Source organism: Ambystoma mexicanum, chromosome 1q (assembly GCF_040938575.1).
Source record: "Ambystoma mexicanum isolate Mex_15411 chromosome 1q, UKY_AmexF1_1, whole genome shotgun sequence".
NCBI classification, from domain to species: Eukaryota; Metazoa; Chordata; class Amphibia; order Caudata; family Ambystomatidae; genus Ambystoma; species Ambystoma mexicanum.
Genome location: NC_090922.1, coordinates 1305969641 through 1305992482, shown reverse-complemented (window position 1 = coordinate 1305992482; position 22842 = coordinate 1305969641). Strand labels below are relative to the sequence as shown.

Genomic DNA, 22842 nt, shown 5'->3' with positions numbered 1-22842 from the left:
CCTCGGAGCCCGCTCGGGGTGGCGCACATGACAAACACTGAGCCCTGAGGAGCTGGCGGATCGGAGCGGGCGGCCCCTCCCCGCGTGCCGTGACCATCGGGGGAGCCGGAGGGGCTTGCCAAGATCCGATGATACCGGATGCTGCCTGCCCTACGATGAGGACACGGGGACACCCGAATCACCACCAGACGTGCTCACTCGAGTACACTTCTTTCGCCAGAAAGAAGCGATCATGGCATCAGCCAGGAATTCGGATTCTATAAAATTCCAAGGCACGAAGGTTCAACTTTTCCAGGACTTTGCCCCCTACACTTTAGCATGCAGACAGCGTCTACAGAAGGTAACTTCCTGGCTGAGAACCCAGAAAGTCTGCTATCACTGGGGATTTCCTTATAAGATGATCTTTGACTGCCAAAGCCAACATTATGTAATTTCCTCTGAAGAAGAAGCAAGAGTCCTGATGTTGGGGGCGCCTGATAATGGCGAGCTGAATGCGCATGCTCAGAATATAGATGGGTCTACTCCACACCCCTTGCCGAAAACTGGATGAGGGAAAATTCGGCACTGGCACCAATCCGCGACAAATCCGTACCAGGAATTTGGTCTAGAGAAAACAACCACTATCCCTGAGGAGACAGCAGCCCTGAAACCGGTGGAGCTGGAAGACTGGCGGCCACCTGACCGTAGTGAATTTAAAGTCCTGACGTGAGAGGACACGGTCACCCCGGAGGTCTCTACTCTACTGCGCCACCGATGCTTTTTGGTCAAAGTAGACTCCCTGTGGCCAAACTGAGGTTCTTGGACCTCTGAAGATGTCTCCCTCTTCTCTCTTTGGACGCACCCGTGGGCACCCTATCTTCAACCTTGGGCCGAGAGACCGGGGAGAAACTGGACTCAACATAAATTTGCAAGTTACGGAGTTCCCTACCGCCACTGTATGCTTTGCTGTACTTTAGTGGCACTGGAAATGGCCACATGATAATCGGCCTGGGCTCCTGAGTGGATGGCGCCCGACATACGTTACACTTGGTTAAAGTTAACTGAGTGTGGGAATAGTACATTCCGAGATGGAAATAACAGACTAAACAAAATAAATAAGTTATCACTTTGATTATTTTTTTTTAGTTTAATCAGAAACCTTTAAGTTGGCATTAATACCTCACTCACCACAGACCTCTGTGAGGTTACATTGCAATGATATGCCTGGCTGGGTACCTCACCCTTGGCTCTCTTGGGGGGGGAGGGGGGTGGCTTACTTGAAGTGAAAACCCATGCAACTGTAATATGGCAACCCTGAGTTATAGATGTATCTCCCTTAATGTGCAAGGCCTGAAATCCCCCTTCAAACAAAAAGCACTCTTCCATAGACTAGGGTCCTTGGATGCATCATTTCTATTTCTTCAGGAGACTCATTTACGGCCGGCAGATGAATTCCGCCTCAATGATAGGCTCTACCCCACTAAATTCTTTGCCTCAAGTGGAATGAAGAAACGAGAGGTTGTCATCCTAGTGTGCAGGGGGATTTCCCTTAAAACTGTAGGGGTGGTGCGAGATGAGGAAGGGAGGTTTCTGTTGGTCAACGTCATGCTGGATGGTCGTAAAATCACACTTGTCTCTAAATATGCCCCTAACACTAAACAAGATCTTTTTATGAACTTGTCAAAAGCCTTACTTGAACATACAGAGGGGGGGGGAAAGTGATCCTGTGCGAGGATTTTAATGCTGTGGTTAACCCCCTGGTTGACAAGACGCTCCCGCCAACATTAAATGATAGAACAACTTCAGAGCCCTTACCTCCCTGCTGAAAGAACACTCCCCGATTGAAGTGTGGAGGTACTGCCATCAAGATGAGAGGTATTATACCTACTTTTCAGCTGTTCATTGGGGTTTTAACTATATCTCCCCCTCAACCCTCCCCTCCCGAGTTACCACTCTCACGAGACCTACCTGGAGGTTAAACGACTTCCTCCAAGAGGACCCAGTGATCTGTGCCCATATTAGAGACTCTATGGATCTATACTTCAGTGATAACGACACTGACGATGTGAGCTGGGGCACGGTCTGGGACGCAAGTAAAGCAGTGATCAGGGGGCACTTATCGAGCAAGCAGCACAACGGGGGGAAGGCTAGGAGATTACTTCAAGAACAACTGAGGGGGAAGCCCGTAGACTAGAGGAGACACACAAAAAGAAACCCTCAAGGCGCTCATTAAGGGACCTGCGAATGGCTAAAAAAGCGATTGAGGCACATCATATGGGGAAGGCGGCCTACTGCATGATGCGTACCAAACAATTTTTTCATACCAAAGGAAACAAGGCTAATTGTTTCCCTAGCTTGGCTGCTAGTAACCTGACGACAAAATAGGAAAGACCTCCTGCGGGATAAAAAAGGCAAGGGCACCCACTCTGAAGAGGGGAAATGCCATATTGTTGAGGAATTTTTCAGGGAACATGCAGCCCCGCATAGAGGGGACTCACAATCCACCAAAGACTGCCACAGGCTCTTCAAGAACCCTTAGAAGATCAAATATCCTCTGAGGAAGTGGAACTAGCTATTAAATCACTCCCTATTGGCAAGGCTCCGGGCCCAGATGGCTTCACAAATACGTTTTATAAAACCTTCTGTAAAGACCTCACACCACATCTCACGAAGTTATTCAATGTCTGCTGGGAAACAGGTACTGTTACACAGTCCATGGCTGAATCGAACACAACCCTATTCCTAAAGCCAGGAAAAGAGCCAACAGAATGTTCATCCTACCGGCACATAGCCTTGCTCAATACGGAAGCTAAGCTATATAGCAAGATCATAACGCTGTGATTGGGGGAGATTTTACCTACACTAATAGATAGGGATCAGACGGGCTTCATCCCGGGTCAATATGCCCATGACAACATTTGCAGAGCGATAGACCTGATAGCCCTGGCGCCATCAGTTCCGGGTCCTCTCTCCCCATTATCCTTAGATGCCAATAGAGCATTTGATAGCATGTCCTGGGAATGCTTGCAATTGGTCCTGAAGGGCTTTGGGTTTGGCCCACAATTTTCTAAACTGGTACTATCAAACTTCCGGATCCCCTCCACCCGAATACGAGTCAACTCTCGGGGGACATCCCAGATACCCTTCAGTAGGGGGACCAGGCAAGGGTGGCCCCTATCACCACTGGTCTTTGCGCTAGCAATGGGACCCTTGGCCCAACATATCTGCCTTCACCCTGACATTCGGGGGTTTGAGTTAGAAGACCAATGCCACAAAGTTGCACTTTATGCAGACGATGTGCTCCGTTTCCTGAGAGATGCTCAAGCTTCAGTCCCATCGCTTATGGGTCAGTTTGACCAATTTGCGGTGATTTCAGGATTCACTATAAACATGACAAAAATCGATAGACCTGAATCTATCTGAACCATCACACGTGTTAAACGCCTTACAAAACACCTACTCCCTCAGATGGGAAAGCTCAAAAATTACGTACCTTGGGGTGCACTTGACCCCGACCTAGTCGGGCCTATGGAAAGCCCACATTCCCTCTACTAAAAGACGCCAAAGAATCTTTACAGAAGTGGGCCCTTCAAGAGATATCTTGGCTAGGGCACATAAGAGCTGTCAAAATGACCTTGCTCCCTAGGCTTCAAAACACGCTGCAGGCGCTCCCGGTGTTCATTCCAGAGTGAGACTTACTAAACTTGCAGAAAGAGATAAGCCGTTTTATATGGCAACAGAAAACACCCAGAATTCAGCGCAAGAGCCTCACTCGGGGCAAGCAGCTGGGAGGCCTCGGGCTCCCATCTATAGTAAGATATTACCGGGCAACCCAAATTGCCCCCATCTTGAGCTGGGCCAACCCAGTTGACCCCCCCACAGCCGAAGTGGCAGGACATTGAGCAACTGTTTGCTGGAGCGCCCCTCTCCCATCTTCCCTTCCTTCCAGAGGCCCCATCTCCCAACTACGAAGTCATCTCTCCGTTTTTTGGGATAGACAGTACAAATTAAGGGGATTCTCTCCAGGACTGGGACCCCCCCCCCTCCCCAATTACGCAGAGCCTGGTCTTTACCCCTGGGCTCCAGGTCAACTATCAAAACTGAAGAGAAGGACCCCTGAGACTGCAAGTACTCTATGATGACAATATCCCCAATGACCTTTGCCCAATGTAAAGAAAAGTTTAATCTCCCTGAGACCGAGAGATTTAGATTCATGCAATTACGGCATTGGATTACCAATCCGAACACCAAAAAGGCTGCCACTAGGCCCCCCCCCCTCAGGCCTAGAACTAACGGTCGCGGAGGGCCAACGCTCACAGAGTAACAATTTGCTATCACCTCCTAGAAAACGTCCCAGAAGACGAGAAGCTCCCGTATATGCTGGCATGGGAGAGAGAACTAGGAATTGAGATACCCCCAGAATCATGGCAAAGAATCTGGGACAGAGCACAGAAGTCCTCTAGATGCACGTCTGTGTAGGAGTGTGCACTTAAGATCTGCTATTTCTCACCGCAGAGGCTACATGTGATAAACCCGGAATATCCAGACACATGTTGGCACGGCTGCGGGGCGAAGGGAGATCTAGGTGGTGGCACTGCCCGGTCATTCAAACTTACTGGCTGGAGATTAGGTCAAAGACATATGTGGAATCCTACTCCCCATGGACCCGCTAGTAATGCTGTTAGGCGACTCACCTGATGATGGGTCTTACCCCCACTCTGGCCCTATTGCCTGCCTGATTACTCAATTACTTATGGCGGCCCGCCTTACACAAGCTCGATTTTGGAAGGAAATAGAGGGTCCCCACATAGTATACTGGCGGGTAAACGTTTGGGAACTTCTAGGAGTGGACAAATTAACATCTGCAACAGAAGGTCAGACACCCAAATTCACAAACATATGGGGCCCATTTTTAGATCACGTTGCAGAAAAAGAACATATGATTTTCCAGCCTAGATTGATTAAGTACCTTCTCTAGCCCTGACACGCCTCTGGCACGGCATAAGTAACCATCAAACGGACATCTGGTAAAGGGAGAGAGACAGCCCCTCACAGGGCAACGTGATGAACTGCTGGTGACTTTGGTGAGGTTTTTTTTTTGTTTTTTGTTTCTTTTCTTGTTCTCTTCTGCTTTCATTAGTTTAGAACGCTACAAGTTGTTAAGCTACATTATCCTATTCCCAGAGGATGTTTATGAAATTCTATATACTTGATGAATTACAAAAATGTTAAAATGAAATGGTGTTTGATTAAGAGATTAATTGTTGTTACAATTGCAGTGACAAACTATAAACTTAGCCTTCTTACAAAAGCTGCCGAAATCGATAACTGATGAATTGCAAAAGATACCAAATTAGATTGTTGATTCATAGCTTTTGAGATTAACTAGGTTACCACTTGCAATGACATTTGATGAATTAAATGTTTAATCAATATTTCAATAAAAAAAATTGACATAAAAATTCTAAAGAAATGATATTCAAGTGTTCTTTTCAAAATAGGATTTCCTTAGATTCCTGGCATAGGCAGTTGCTTGGTCTTTGGGTTTGATAGTCCACGAGTACTTATGCCTTAGGTTACCCTTGTGGATAACCTCAGGTTTGTGTTGTCTATGTCGCCCACAAACCAACAGGTTGGTGGAGAATCTGAGTCATCAAAGTCAGTCTGCTGCCAACAGCTACCTGAAATAGAGATGGGAAGTATACAGCGTTTCGCATACTGTCCCCCAGTACAGTCAGAGAAGTATTGCCGTTTCAAGTAGGAGAGCACACTTCAGATGGATTCCGCAAGGTTACCATAACAGACAACACAATGGTGACAATAGAAGACAAAAATGTATAGAACAAGAACAGGACAAAGAAAGAATTGGTATGATGTGAAAGCACCTCATATACAACTTGAATATGTAAGATACACCATTTCAGGGTTCGGATTTAAGACTGGATGAGCTGAAACCAGGAGAGGGGATCATCCAGCAGGCAGGAGCTACATCTGCGAAACCAGGAGAGGGGCACATTGCATGCACAAATTTAACTTACAACTTTTTGTCCACAAAAATTACACTTTAAGGGCCTGATTCACGGAACGTTTTCCTATGGGATTGCGCCATTATAAAACACTTCCATGAATCAGGTCCTAAATGTCTTTTAGAAGGGTGCTAAAACATCTTTATAACCATTACCCAACAGACAAAGTTAATTTCACATGTTTGTATAGCACCAATTGTCTGGGGAGCTCCTAGTAGCTATTGGGGCAAGTTAAACAGGCTCTCCTGTGTTAGAGGAACTAAATCGATCCCAACAATATCAAAACTTGCATTTCTAAGTATAGCGCTCTCATCAGTTAATAAAGATAGGGAGGAGCTAAGAGCTCACTGAAGACAGCAGTAGATGGAGTTTAGGGACAATTGCACCGTTTGGATGGCATGTGAATGGCAAACAGGAAAAGAAAAAGCTGAAACTGATCAGCAGCATGAAGAAGAAAGAAGTAGAGAACCCAATACCCATCGAGTGCAAGCATATGGGCCAAGTTATTCTAAGCAAGTCAAAATCACAATCATAAATACACCACACCACTTCCCTTAAATTCTAGACAAGTTAAGCTCACAAAATGAAGTGGGAGCAAAACGGCACTCCAGCAATTTAGAAGGGAGGGAAAGACAGCGTTATCAGCAATTAGGCAAAACCAACAGGTAAGTATTCTGGGCAGTTGGAAAAAGAGAGACTACAATGAGGAGATCAGCTAGAAAAAGCTTAGGGCCAAAGTCAATAGGTCAAAAGTCTTTTGCTCAAGATCACACAGTTCAGGTTAGCTTGCGGTAAAGTTTGTGGCACAGATTCTGGACGAGGTTGGTTGGTAGAAAAGTTAGTTCAAAGGGAAGGACAAGCCCTCGGACTGGAGAAAGATTTCAAACACTTTCCCCGCAGCTGAGCGCAACACTACTGGATTTGCACAGTACCTTAAAACGGAGAGGGGGCTGTAGCTGAGGCAGACGTTCCTGGTAGTTCCTGCAGGCTCACGGTTCCTGAAGCGACTGAGACTGATCAGAAGTAGGAAGACTGGAGGGTCCTGCACTACCCAGGGAAGAAACCAGCAGCAGCGCCAAACAACAAATAAAAGGTGCGCTCCTTAAAACCTAAGCAGGGTCCGACCTTCCTGGCTATCCGGCCCACTGTAGCTAAGTACAGCAAATTCGACCAGAGGAGGGGTCCTGGTAGTTTGGGCGAACTGGTTGGTCCCACCAGCTCAAGGGAAGAAGTTTCCTGGAGGATCTGCTCTGTCGTCGGATTTGGAGATTCGGACCTGCAGCAGGGCTTCACCGGGCGGTTCACTCATTGAAGGGGTCCTCTTCTTCCAGTTCCTCGTTGGTTCTTTAGTTCCAGTGGCGACTGTCTTTCCAGTCCCAGAGACCCGCTTTTTATGCAGTTTTCCCCCATTCATACAGCCTGGCTGTCAATCACACAGCAGGGTGGCTGCCTGGCAAGGCCAGTCCCCTTAGCCAATCCGACAAGAGTGCGACTTGGGTTACCAAGAGAACCCATGGCAGGGGTCCAAAGATCCCTCCCTCACATCCTGCCTACGCCTTAAGGAGGGCTTCTGTGCAGAAGCCTGCGAAAAGACTGCGAACAAAGGAGTCATCCCCGGTTTGGCGCAGAGAAAAACACTAGAAAGACTAACAAAAAGAAATGGCGACTAAACCCAGCCGGAACCAAAATAAAATTTGGTCAAGCGGGTTTAGGTTTGAGGCTGATATAATAGCCTAAAACATTACCACGCTATATAAGATAATTGCGGTAGGAAAGTTAGGGTAGATACCACTGACACCAGCCAAGTGTTAATGTTAAGGGAGCGAAACAATGCCCCAAGAGGTACAGACAAAAAGGGATAAGAGTTAACCCTTTCCAATACTCCATGTAAAATGGGGTGTACTGGGTCTGTGGTTTAAAGTGACTATATAAAGTTAATGGCAACTTTACCTGTTTCTGGGGGACAGTAGTCAGCCCCAGAAAAAATGGAGTCAGTGGGAAGTCTCAAAGACAACCCTGTGTCACTACACTGAAGGGGCTGTGTAAAACACACAAAAAGGGGTGCACATGGAGAAGGCTCCAGTGCCCAAGATCACACAGGAAGTAGAAATACACATAGCAAAATACATATAAGAGTGGGAAAAAAAGACTCTCTTACCAGGTGAAAAAAATAAATCCTAGAAATCCAGCAAAGCTGCTGGGGGACTATTTAGGTAAGGGAAATCAACCATTTATGAGAATTCTCCCTAACAACGGTATAATCGAAATCAATCAGCCCTGTCCAGCATCAAAAAAAGGTTTTCAGGTGCTTCTTGAAGAGGGCCGTTGAATTACTGTCAGCGAGTTGTTTTGGGAGGGCATTCCATAAGGAGGGAGCCCAGACATTCAAACTGGCTCCACCAATTTTCTTGAGGGTGGAGCGTGGTTGTATCAGGCGAATGGTATCATTAGAATGCAGGGTTCGTCCGATAGACTTTGTCCTGGTAGTCAGGTATGAAGGAGCTTCATCGTGAAGACACTTAAACACTGCGACAAAACCCTTATACTGTAGTCTATGTTGAATGGGCTGCCAGTGTAAGCTCCTTCTGACTTCCGCGACGTGTGCTTTACGCCTAAGACCACAAACGGCACACACGGATCCATTCGGAATTACTTTCAGTGTTGTTATGTTAGTTTACGAGGTGCCTATTAATAGGCTGTTGCAGTAGTCTAGTTTGCAGTTTATGATAGCAACTGCTATCAAAGCAAGATGTACTTTAGACAAAAAAATAGAAAATATGCCAGAGTAACTATGTGTAGTAACAGCAAGATGATTTGAGGTAGCTGACCTGATGATTAAAAGAGTTGAGGAACAAAAAAACACCCAGAGTTTTTACTGTTTTAGAAACAGGGATGACATGTTTGGCAATAGTCAATTTATCATAACTAGAGTCAAGCTTTTTTAGTTTTGTTGTGTGCCCAAGATAAGAAGCTCGGTCTTAGCGTTTTGAGAACTAGCGGGTTCAGGGCCATCCACTTTTGGATCTCTGGGAAAATGTTATTGATCTGCTCTGAATCATCAGTATAAACACTGGATAGCCTCAGGGCCATCTGTATGCCGTCGGCGTAATTTGCAAAATAGACGCCCAGTGTAGGCAAGAGGTCACACAGAAGTCTTGAGTAAACATTAAATAATGGCGAAAGACATGACCCCTGGGGCACACCACACATGAGACCAGAGCTACTAGAGTATACATTATCCTTGGTGACGTTCATACTTCTAAAGGCCTAGGAAAGATCTAAACCATGCTGTGGCCGAGGGAGTGCCTCTGCCCACCGTGGATAGTCTATCCACCAGAGTAGGGTCTTGCATCTGCCACAAGGCATCCAGTACCAAGACAGTCTCTCCCAAGGTCACTACCAGGCCCACCTCTGCACAGTCACCTGGTGCCGCATATTTGCCCCTACCCAAAAACAGAAATACAGATTCCACACCACAACCTCGCTCCCTAGTAACCCATGCACGCGATATTGCTGACTTCATTATCGCCCATCAACTAGACTTCGTGGCCATAACAGAAACCTGGCTTAACCATGCTACAGGACCCTCTCTAGCGCTAGCCCTTCCAGATAACAATACCATCATCAGAGCCGATAGAACCTCTGGTAAAGGGGAGTTATCGCATTCATGGCTAAAACCCACCTCTGCCTCAGAGTTGACGAGCACCTCTTTACCATCTGCGGAACTACTCTCAGTCAAATTACTACTCACGCCTACCCATACCTTACTCTTACATCTCATCTATCGGCCACCCGGCACCCTCTCCTCCTTTGAGGAAGACATCTCAAACGTCTTCACTCAAAATAGCAAACCTGGCTCTCTAATCATCCTGCCAGGGGACCCGAATTTAAGCTTCCACAACCCCAAAGACACAAACGCCACGCCCCTTGAAAACCCCTCACAACTTGGCTTCAAACTATGCATCACTGCACCTACCCATTGCAAAATGTATAACCTTGGATTGGTTGGCAGATCTTAACTGCTCCACAACTATCCATAACGATCCATGCGCCTGGTCCGACCACCATTATATCACCTTCTCCGTACAGGAAAATGTCTGCCCTAGTCCAGGCCCAACTGCTGCCCCCCCCCCCCCACCTTGTCCAGGAACAAGCATAACTTAACCTTAGATAACTTATGGCCCCTATTACAACCCATTGCCAATCTACCCCCTGACCCCCCCAATAAGGACCCTGCCTATCTAGTTAGGTATATTACCACTATGGAGCAAGCAATTAACAAGATTGCCCTTTAAAACTTTGAAAGGCCAAACCCACTTCCCATCTAAATAAGTGGGATAACCCCGACCTAAAACTGGTCCGTAATGAAAACCACCCGGAGAAAGAATCCCTCCTCCCTCAACAAAGACATGCGTCACCGCTGCCACATCCCATAAAGCAGCCATTCTCAGAACCAAAAGAGAAATATACAATGAGAGAATTCAGAACGCCAAGTCAAATACTAAGGAACTTTTCACCATTCTAAGGGAATTAGAGTCCCCGGCTCCACCCGTAGAAACGTGCCTGAAAGACGCCGCCTTGTGTGCAAATATTCAGAAAGTCCTCTCAGATAAAAATATTACTTCTAAAAACGAAAAAAAAAATAAAAAACACCCCCTACCTCAAACACAAACCGTGGGATAAAACAGCCTAATTGCCAGGGTGATTTATGCCCAGCTTCGGTCATCAAGGATGGAGCAAGAGAGCTGGCACCGTTCATAACAACCCTGATAAATTCTTCCTTAAAAAATTGTTCAGTGCCCGATAACCTCAAAGAAGCGTGGGTCATGCCGATTCTGAAAAGTAAACAACTTAGACCCCAACATTCCTACTAATTAGGCCTATTACAACGGTTCCCTTTCTCTTAAAGATTCTAGACAGTGCTGCCTTTATCGAAATTCAAAAACACCTGGAAGGTAATGAGCTATTAGGCCTCCGACAGTCCGGCTTTAGACGGCTCTCCTAGGACTTAAAAATACAGATGGACGAAGCGAAAGACAAAAAGGTAAAGTGGCCATCCTCCTTCTATTAGATATTTCAGCATCCTTCGACTTGGTCGACCATAAACTCCTGACTAAACACCTAACCACAGCAGCAGCCTTTTCACTAAATGCTGCCAGCTGGATCCAATCCTTCCTTGCTAACAGAATCACTGGGGTCGTCACGCCTTCAGCATTTGCCCCACCAATCCCCATCAATTGTGGCGTTCCGCAGGGTTCCTGCATCTCGCCGACGCTCTACATTATATTTACAAAGCTCTCCAACCTTCTTGACAATCTGGGTGTCACCTACACTAATTCTGCGGATGACACCCAGATCCTCATCACACTCACTGGCTGCTACACTAAAAACACTAAGATGATCAATGACATCTACAGATCCAAGCCTGGATGGCTACACATAGTCTATGTCTAAACAATGATAAGACTGAACTCCCGATTATTGGCTCCCAAGCACGTTTAAACAAATTAGACAAACGCTACTCAGCATTCATCATCGATGAGAACACCATAAAAGTCTTCAGTGAAGTCAAAACGCTTGGGATTTACCTAGACTCCACTCTATCGCTAAAAAAACAAGTCAACGCCACAGCCTCTTCGACTGCCTATACCAACAAACTCAAATGCCTATAAACCTTTCCTTTCGACTAACAGTTGTATTACACTTGCCAGAGCACTGATACTCTTGAAGTTCGATTACTTTAACACCTTACTCCTTGGCTCTTCCTCAAGAAATCTAAACAAACTCCAAGTTCTCCAGAACAATGCTCTAAGAACAGCCCTAAACACCCCACGCTACAGCCATATCTCAACCTTTAGGAGGGAGGCACTTTGGCTATCAGTGTGTGACAGAATCATGCTACGCTCACTAGTCAACACACACAAATGCCTCTCTAACACAGCCCCGAAATACCACACAGATAAATTCTGCAGATTTCAGCCAAACAGACCGACCAGATCCAACTAACTCAAACAACTCACCATCCCAAAATACAACTTAAAAACGGCAGGCGGATCCATTTTCCCAGTGTTAGCGGGTAAATGCTGGAACTCCCTCCACCAGATACAAGAGCAGAATCTTCTTTTTGGTCATTCAGATCCAAAACAAAATCCTGGCTTCTCGCCCAAACTCCAAGCTAGCAGAGCTCACTCTTTTCTTACACCACTCAGTGCATACAACTGTATAGATAATCTGCACATTCTGACATGCGCCTATGTCAACTAAATTCTTGTGTAAATCTGTGAATATGCCTTAACCTAGTATCTTTTAAAATGTGTTGTGTCTGCTTGTATTGCGATTTGCAAATATGTACTACGACTGCTTCTATGGTGTTCTGTAACCCACCTTGTGTACCCAAGTATAAGCGCCCAAATACCTTTGGGTTAGGCGCGCTATACAAGTAATAAACTAAACGATGATCAACGAGATCAAAAGCATGTGATTTGGCAGCTCACTATTCTTATTTAAAAAAACGGAGGCAGCCAGGACAAAAACGAAGGATGACTACCAAGTTCCAAGATTGGAAGTAGTATGGACTGCATAGTGTGGTAGGTCAATCATGAGACATAAAGGCATGATTTTTACAAGTTTTATTTGCCCTTCAAAGTAAGACGAACTAATCTTTCCCTAAATGTGCGTTACTAATCCGTATCTATACAAAAGAAAGTCAAACGTGATGCTAGTTAGGATGTCAGGAAAGGGGGGGCAGAGGGAATATAGGTACGCAGAACTATAAACTCTAGGAATCATATACAGGGAGGCTACAAGCAAGAACTCTGTTTTCGCCAGTACCAATTAATTGCTTAATGCAATTGAAGACGCAATGAATGGGTAATTTAGTGGTGTGAAATCACCAATATGATCACACTATTTGCCCTTCTGTGTGGGGGAGGTTTAATAGCTACAGAGGTTCATGATTCTCCGCCACACGCTACAACATCTTTGCTAAACCTTTATTTGACCTGTTGGACAGACAAGTCTTAAATGAATTACACTGATGACACTCAGATCCTCGTCCCTCTCACTGGACGCTACTCTTCTGACTCCAACTCTCTGCACTCAGTCTACCATACTATCCAATCCTGGATGGCCTCCCATCTCTTATGCCTCAACGTTAAGACAGAAATTCCCCTGATCATTTTGCAAGTATCACTTAGAAATTTTCATTCTACTCACACCTTCACAATAGATGGCATTACAATCCCTGCATCTAAAGTTGTTAAAACACTGAGCGTCCACCTAGGCGCTACCCTGTCACTCAAAAGACAGGTCAACACCATCTCTATATGTACATCACACACCACTAAGCTAATAAACACCTGCAGACCCTTTCTGTCCACTGAGAGCTTCCTCACTATTGCCTGCACCCTCAAATGCTCCAGACCAGATTACTGTAATGACCTGTTTGTTGGCACCTCCTCAGAGAACATCAACAAACCCCAGATAATCCAGAATGAATAATGCACTTAGAGCTGCATTAAACATCCCAAGGAGGGAACTCATCTCACTTGCTAGGAGAAAGGTCAATTTTGGCTCCCAATTTGCAAGCACATTACCTTCGAATCAATTGCAATCCCCACAAATGCCTCTCCAACCCCTCCCCCCGATACCTCACCCAAACATTCAACAAGTCTCACTCACTAAGACCCACCCGCTCAGCCCATACCAGTTGGGGTTCGAAGGTTCCTGGTAATAGCCTCCAAAAATTGGAACTCTCTACATCCTACACTAAGATCTGAACAATCCTACTGGGCCTTCCGGAAACATTCAAGACTTTGCTATTCTCTCATGGCCCCTATCGTATCCTCCAATACATTTTCTGATGCTGATGAATTGAATGTATTTTGTTCTTAAATGTGTTATAATTCCGGTAACCAGCGACTTGATGTCCAGGCTTAGTGCGCTTAACAAATGCAAAAATAAACTCAACAGACAGACAATAGGGGAGTGGAACCCACTAAATGAGCACAGAACCACCATTAATCACACTGGGGTTTTTGTCATTTATGTAGAGAAGAATATGGTTTACTCGCTGACTGAACTGCTTATATATATCTGAGGCAGAAAATGATTTATTTACATAGAACAATTTATTCAGCAACTAAGCCATAGGAGTCATATTTAGAGTATGCAGACCAGCTACAAACAAGACCACCTCAGAATACTGGGTGGCACAAAGAACATAGCTGCAAGATCTTAAAATGTATCGTTTGGGACAGGTGGCCACTGCCTAAGTCATCTGCCCAAGCTTTAGGGTATGCCTAAGTCAGTTTGGCCACGACCCCTTCCCAGAGCACACCCCGTATCCCACTTAAAGCACCGCTTGTCGTCTGGTAAACCCATTTGTAACGCACCTGTCCCTATACATAATCAATGCTTAAATAGTGTAAATACGTAAAATCGTGCAGCAATGGGTGATTGAATGTTGGCTCTGTCTCGGCAAGGTGGGCTAAGTCTCCGCATGTCAGCAAGTGGCTGCAGTGTTCCTCCCCCCAATATCCCCAATATCCCAAATACCCACAAGCGCTCCCTCCCAAGTACCTTAGTGAGGAACCAGTGATCCTGGCTTAGGACAGTCATGGTGTGGCCGCAGGGTTTACGGGTCAGTACGGGGCGAGGACGTAGCTCGCACTCCGAACTCACAGCCAAAATCAGAGAAAGCACTAATGCCTAAAACAGCAGCAACCCGCCACTCGCATTCAAAGTGACTGCGCCGCCGCTCTTCGAGGACCCCGCGTCGGGGAGGCCAGCGCACTGCCTGACCCACTCCCAGTGTTGCCAACTCCTCAGTGAAGAAAGTAGCTATTGGCTCCCCTAGAAGTCGCCAGAAGTAGCTAGATGACGTCACTGCCCAATTTGCATAATTACCTCCTCTTTCCCCCTGCGATTTATGGCTTTTACTGTGGCCCCCTCCCCTTTTAACACCTCCCTTTTAAGTTATAAGTGTGTTTTACTGTGGCCCCCTCCCCTTTTAACACCTCCCTTTTAAGTTATTTGTGTGTTTTTACATTACTCCCGTTAGAAAACGGGCGAATTACAGCACTTTTTTCAATTGGTTTGGAAACTTGCATAAATGAGCAAGTCTCCAAACCAATTGAAAAAAGTAGCTAGAATTCTCGCTAGCCGCTTTTTTATAAAAAAGTCGCTAGGGGGGCGTACTTTCTCGCTAAATATAGCGAGAAAGTCGCTAGGTTGGCAACACTGCCCACTCCATCCCACACCTCCCGAGCTGGATGGAAACAAGGCCTTCTTCTATGTCTCTGACGGCGAGCCGGAGACTCGCTGCGCGTGCACCAGACCAGGCGTGCACCATTCTGAAGACATACAAGAACTACAAAGTCCCAAGCCTCGCGAGGCCTTGCGCAACCTCTGTGACCATTCAGAAATTGCACAACGTACATTGTGTGACGGTAACGGATAGTGCTGGAGTGAGGAGCAAATAATATATTCTGGTTAGCTGTCGATTTATTGGTGTTAAATTGGAAATATGCGTTTTTTTCACTTAAGTGATTTTTTATTGAAAGTTAAGAATAATTAAATAGACATTACAGCAAGTTGCATGAAAAGTGAGTTACACTGTAGTTATTATAATATTGGATGACACAGTAGTGAACTACATACTGTGCTACTATGCTATGTATAATAAATGTTATAATAATAATAAGTAAAACCAAAGTATGGTTCTGGACAAACGGGAGGACAGACAACACGTTAAGGGAACAATAGGGAGAGGAAAGCGCGATGAAGGCAATAAAAGGTGCCTTTCATATTAAGTGGTCATTAAAGGTATTCGGTTTGTTATGAAACTTAGGTAAAGTTTTTGTTGACAAGGCATACATTTTTTGAATTCTGTGAAAAGATCAAAGAGAATCCCATCATAAATTCTAAGTTAATTTTGCAAGCATTTTTCCAATTAGACACAATGAGATGGAAGGCAATATGCACCAGAAAATGAAATGATTCAGGCCAAGTAATATGTGAAATATTTTATATTTATATTTGCCACAACTCCACTCATTACCTCCATGTCCACTCTTCCCCATCCCCTTACTTCATGAGGCCCCCGCCCCGACACAGGACCCTCTTCTATTTCTTTTCTTTTGTATAGCTCCTCCCCTTAACCCTCAACTCACAGTTGCCTTGACTGCAGATTGCTGTTTATGGGTGGTCCGCGATGCCTGTATGGCCGACATCGTGCAGGCCCTAATTACCGCCCTCTGGATGCCGGTAATTGCATGCCCGCGTGTGTTGTGATGTCCTCCTATTGCCGGCATCCCGGTATTTACTCCGTGAAGGGGCGTGTGTACGCGCACGTGCCGGTATGAAGGGGCACGGTACGGGCGGTGGCGGTATTGGCGGGTTGTCGGGTCGTAATGCCCCGGACCCGTTAACGATGCCGGTATTACCATTCCGCCTTCCTTTTTTCATTACCTCCATTCTCGTAATGAGGCCCCATGAATACCAAGTAATGCCATTCGGTCTCGTGAACGCACCAGCAGTGTTCCAGCGGTTCATGGACAAGGTCTTCGCGGATTTGCTGTTTGCCTCCGTAGTAGTTTATCTGGAAGGCATCTTGGTGTTTTCGACCTCACTGCCAGAACACAGAAGACATGTCCGCAAAGTTCTACGTCGACTACACGACCATCAGTTGTGCACCAAGCCTGAAAAATGCTGCTTTGAACCCTCCTCGGCCTCTTACCTGGGGTTTATTCTCTCCAGTACAGGAGTCCAAATGGATTTAAAAGAGATCAAGGCAGTGTTACAATGGCAAGATCCCAGAAATATCAAGGACATCCAACGCTCCCTGGGTCTGGCTAACTTTTACAGGCGTTTCCTTCCTTGGTTTTATGAAGTAGACCTACCTATTGCCTCCCTAATGAAGAAAGGTGTCAGGTTCGCCTGAAACAAGGAAGCAGACATAGCCTTTCATGCACTGAAGTCTTCATTCACCACCGCTCCCATACTCACCGAACCAGTCCAGACACAGCTATTTATCGTTGAAACCGTTGCTTCAGAAGGGGCATTGGGCGTTGCGTTAATTCAGACTTCTCAGGACGGCTTGGAACATCTTGTGGCTTATTTTTCACGGTCTTTAACAACTAGCGAAAGGAACTACTCTGTATTAGAGAAAGAGCGTCTAGCCATCTGACAAGCTTGCGAGGAGTAGAGGAATCTATTACAAGGATTTCTGGTACACACCGACCATAGCAATCTGCTGATTCTCCAGCAAATGGAATGTAGGAATTCCCGTCATGCTCACTGGGCATACTTTTTCTCACAGTTCGACTTTGATATCACTTACCTTCCGGGCAAGGAGAACACCTTGGCCGATGCTCTGTCTCGCAGTCTTGAAGTAGAAGCAGGTGAAGCTAGGGGATACGAAAGCCTGTTGTCAGGCAAGAAGTTCCTAGTCACAGTCAACACTTTTCTACAAGTCTTGAGGCGTGATACTGATCAAGCGTCTATTCCTAATACCTCTGCTCATCCACTGCAAGAGATCGACAGGCTCTACTTTTGGAACCATGCCTTATTCCTACCCTCAAGGAATCTTCAGACCCAAGCCATCTCCTGGTGTCATGACCTGCCAGCAGCTGGTCACAAAGGTCAAAAGGCTACACTAGATCTGGTGTCTAGGAGCTTCTGGTGGCCAGCACTCTACAAGGATGTCAAGATCTAGGTGGCAACCTGTACCGTTTGTGCTACCAGCAAATACACTACCTCCAAACCGGTTGGGCGGCTTCAAGAGGAAGTACTGCCTACCAGACCTTGGGATCATGTGTCTACTGACTTATCTCCCTCCTTCTCGGGGTAATACTGCTATCATGGTCACGGTGGATAGCTACAGTAAGCTAGCCCATTTTTCTCTTCTCCACGGTCCCCCTACAGCACCAGAGACGGCCACAGGGTTCCTTAGAGATATAGTCCGACTACATGGTATTCCCCGCACTATAGTGTTGGATCGAGGTTTGCAATTCACCTCGTCATTTTGGTCTTCTCTCTGCATACAGCTAGGAATACAAAGGGCATTCTCCTCTGGATACCATCTGCAAAGCAACGGCCAGACCGAACGTCTCAATTCCACCCTAGAGCAATACTTTTGTTGTTTCTGCAATCAAGACCAGGACGACTGGGCAGATTACCTTCCCATGGCAGAATTTACATACAATAATACCAAACATTCTGACATAGGGATGAGTCCCTTCTTTTGTACCTACGGCTGTCACCCACGGCACCTTCTCATCGTGAGTACTACATCCTCCAAGACCCCGGCGATCGACCACCTTCTGTCCGACCTCAAACACACCCATAAGCCTGCACTTCTGTCCTTAGAGAACAGTAGGAAAGGTTACAAGACCTGGGCTGACAAGAAGAGGTGTAAGAACCCCACTTGGGACAGGGGGACACAAGTATAGCTCTCCACCAAATTAATTCCTAGGTGGGTTCACGCAGGAAGGTTTGCTCCCAGGTTTCTCTGACCTTATACCAAGTTCTGCGATCAATCCTGTGGCTTTCTGCCTTGGTTTGCATACCAACTTGAGAAGGGTACACCCAGTGTTCCATTCCTTTCTCTTAAAAGAATACGGTACAAACCCGTATGGATGCAAGATTCCAAGACTTAGAGGACCTAAACATCAAGAACCCGAAGAATATGAGGTCTCAAGACTTAAAGACTCCCGGTACAAGAGAGGTACCCTCCAATACCTTGTACATTGGAAGGGCTACACAGAGGCTGAGAGGACTTGGGAACCCAGAAGTCACATCCATGCCCCTCGTTTGATCAGACTATTTCATCTGCGGCATCCAGGTAAACCAGGGGGTCCCCCGATAAAGAGGTGTCATACTTTCACACTTCGCCCTTGGAAATGCTGGCATCAATGGCGACTTCACTAGCTGGTTGTCACGTTGTTCACATCAGCACTAGACTCGGTCTAGTGTTTTTTCCAAGATAGCTACCGCCAGTTACTTAGTCATTTCTGGTGTGCATGTTCGGTGCGTTGCAACCTCAGTTATGCTCTGGGTAAGTCGCTAGTTGCTTCTCTGTCTGTCCTCTATGCTTCTGCCTATTTTGCTCTGCTTTGCCTTCTCCCCTTATGGCAGTTTGGTTCACAGCCGCTCCGTAACCTGCCTTCTCGCTATTTTTGCTTGCTCTGTGTTTCCACGGCTTCCCTGGCACTATGCTTATTTCCTATCCCCTTTTCGCTTTTCTCTGCGGTACCGCCGGGTATCGGGGGAGTGGTCCTTCGGGATTACAAGGGCTCTCTTTCTCCTTTCATTCACTTACAGATTCTCTTGTTCGAATTCTGGGCGGCTCCTCCTCCATTCTGTCAGTCTGTCAGGAATCCATCTCGTTTGCCTTCTCTCACTTCACACATACCCTCAGGGATTCCTAGTACCTCCTGGGGTTTTACTCACTCCTCCATGGTTTATGCAGCTTCAGCCCCCGTTCTCAGTAAAACACGCTCAACAAGAAGAACAGTGCACACATCACCAGCGCATTCCCGTTCCTTCCGACAACACTGGGGATTGCCACGGAAACGCTGGTGGCCTGTACACAAGCTCTTTAGGCTACGCCATGCTCAATGTCCTGCCGCACGATACATTTCAGCTGGCGTTGATTTAAGCACCACCAAACGCCGCTAGCGCTGCTTCTGAATTTGTTTCTTAAAGCCCTAAAGTACTACGGATCTTGTTTTGTCTTGACTCTGACCCATTTACGCTGCTGGATTCCGATTGCGCAACCCTTGGCTCGTCTTTTTGGTACTCTTCTGATATTCTGTTTCTCTGACCTCGGAACACTGATTGGATCTGCCTTTGCTTCACGTCCTGTTTTCAGATCTGCTCGGAACTTTGCTGACTCGGAACGCTACTTGGATTTCTCTCTGCCTCACGTCTTGTTGCTGGATTTGCTCGGAACGTTACTGACTTCGGAACGCTTTTGGAAGTGACTCACCGCAACGTTTGTCTGTTACTAGGATTTCGGATTTTGGACTTTACCAACTTCACCTTGTGTGCTCGAACTAGAGACTGCCATTAAGCACACTTTAGGCGTCCGCGTGCTGGCGGTGTTAGGTTGGGACGTTTTGGAACTCTTGGATTGTTACTTCATTGACTGGCACTGCTACTGCTGGGAACTACCATCATCACAGATCCCATTTCCCCAAGCCTAACGTTATTCTCTGGGTAAGACCATTTTTTATTCAACCTTCTTGTTTATATCATGGTGTGATTTTGTAGTATTAGCTTCCCATTGACGTAGGTAAAACATATTGTGGTTTGTCTGCAGGATCACGCCCCGCTTGGTGCATTAAATCCATAGACCACTTAAAGACACACAACACGTGAGTTGCAGTAGATTCTGTTCCTGTTTTTGTCTCATTGTAAATCACTGTGAATTCTGAATACATGTCTTTCTTTGCAGCCAGCTGCGTCCTGGGCAATAATCCATCTTTCAGGCAATCCTCCTTCCAAATAGTCCTTCTGTACTTTGAGTTGTGGGGAAGAATTCTACACCTACACGACGTGGTCAACTTCCAGAGGCAAGAAACCCAAGGGTCCTAGTGAGGGTCCTAACACAGTCCCACCATTCTGACGGATTGACTTGCCGCACTTTAAGGCTTGGATCTTCACCTGCCAACAAGAAAGTAAAGACCATCAAGGGATACGTTCAAGGGATACGTAACGCGCAGTCTGCCCACGAAGCACAGATCTTCCACTTGAAACCGGGAATGCAATCAGGGTTTTTTCTAGCCGCAAGGTTTTTTTCCCTGAAAGGGGCGTGCTCCCTGGGGTCCCGCTTGTCTGGAGCTCTCTCACCCAGTCAGGGTGGCCTCTGGGGGAGCACATCCTTACCTCTTCGAAAGAAAGATGGAAAGGAAAGAAGAAGAACCTAACAAACCACGCAGGAAGAAGAAGACAGGGATCAAGGATAGCTCCACTGAAGAACCAGGTGAGGAAGAACAGGGGGTGGATACATCGGAGCTTGACAGCATCGTACAATGAAGGGGAAGAAGTCGAGGCATTTTTCCTTGACCACGGAAGACATAAAATGGTTGCTCAGTCGAAATCATGGACACACACAAACATTGATACAAGCGCCAGCGTTTGTCGTTTCATCGTCCTCCTCTTCTGGGGCGGAGGCCTCCTCAGCCACTTCCCATTCCTCATCGGCTGACGCGGAAGTGAAATATCTGGACTGGAAAGAGGTGGAGGAAGTACTTGCACAAGTTTGGAACTTGGGGTTATCAGAGCCCTTGGTGCAGGAGGATGGGACTGACCCCACAATCAGACAGTATAAGCATACCCCGAGGATGGGGTTTGCCGTTGGTCTCAGTCCATTGTGAGTGCCGTAATCCAGAGAAGATTTACATGCCCCGCTTTATGGCCAAACTCTACTCTTTGAAAGGGAGTGAGAAGTTGCTCTCGGACACTGTTGAGGTTGAGGATATCCTTGCTTGTCTGGAGGGTCGCTCCTCTATGTCAGCTGAAGAGGCAGCTGTCCGAGACCCGTTGGACCATAGGGTGAATTCCGTACTGAAGAAGGTTCATGCTGGTGCCCATCTGGATCTCAGGGCGAATGTCTACCCTCCTACATTGCAGAGACATTGCTAGGTGGTTTCAGGAAGTTGAGGAAGGCCGTGGAAGGGGGCTCTGACAGTGTCCCGCTACTCGCAGACATGCAGCGACGGGATGATCTCTTCTCTAATCTGGCGTTTGATGGAGTACGTGGCTCGGCCATGGCTATGGGTGCTGGTGTGTCGGCCCAGAGGCATGTGCATCTGCGAGATTGGAAAACGGAAGATTTGCAGAAGGTGGCTGCCCTTAAGCTTTATTTTGATAGTTCCAAACTGTTTAGTGATTTACTTGAAGATAAAGTACATAAAGTGTTTTGTGCTGACAAACACGCTGATAAATTACAACAGAAGTCTTCCTTGACATTCAAGAAGTCCTCTTCTGGTGAGGGTGCAAGAACCGGACTGTCATTTTCTGGTTCCTCTTCCCACTCATTTCAGAGACCCAGAGGGGTCCTCTGCGCTCTTCTCGTCCGTGACCAGCTCAGAAGTCCTGACGGTTTGGGCGGGCCAGTGTGCGGATGTCTCCAGCAGTTTTTTCCAATATGGGACCGGTGGTGCCTGAATTCTTGGGCTTTGGACACTGTCCGGAAGGGTTATCGTGTGAATTTTCTGTCTACTCCTGTCTACTCGTGTCCAGGGTTGCATGGTTCGGGCTACTGTTCCCTGCTCTACCCAAGAGATTGGCTATGTCAACGGCTCGTTCCGATTTGTTGCTGAAGGTGGCTATCATGTCGGTTCCTCTTCCACAGTTGGGTCTGGGATTTTACTCAAGGGTGTTTCTGGTCCCCAAACCTTTGGGAAAATGTTGCCTCATTTTGGACCTTAAGGGTCTGAACTACTTTGTTATCCAAAAGGAACGGTTCAAGATGGAGACTTTGCAGAACATTCTCCTGATGTTGCACTTGGCGGACTGGCTGGCATCCCTGGATCTCCAAGATGCTTATTACCACGTGTCTCTCCACCCCTGCCAGATGAATTTCTTCAGGTTTGCTGTAGGGTCTCAGAATTTTCAGTTCTGAGTGCTCCCGTTTGGATTGCGGTCACCAAACTTGCGGCTCCCCTGGTTGCACATCTCTACCTGAGGAGCATTCAGATTTTTTTCCCTACCTGGACAACTGGTTGGTCAAGGTAGCCCTCCAGCAGACGATCCTGGCACATCTCCAACTAGTTTTCCAGGCGTTGCGGGACTGGTGGTTTCTGGTGAACTGGCAGAAGTCTCAATTGGA

At 46.7% G+C, this 22842-nt stretch overlaps 1 protein-coding gene across 1 annotated transcript in view; it reads right to left on the bottom strand.

Moving 5' to 3' along the window:
* Positions 1 to 14855, bottom strand: part of NDC1 (NDC1 transmembrane nucleoporin) — a 367243-nt gene extending 352388 nt beyond the window's left edge. The window contains exon 1 of the mRNA XM_069642162.1: positions 14586 to 14855. Coding sequence (XP_069498263.1) covers positions 14586 to 14624 — 39 coding nt within the window. The 5' untranslated portion in view covers positions 14625 to 14855. The remainder of the gene's footprint in view (positions 1 to 14585) is intronic.
* Positions 14856 to 22842: the final 7987 nt, after the last annotated feature.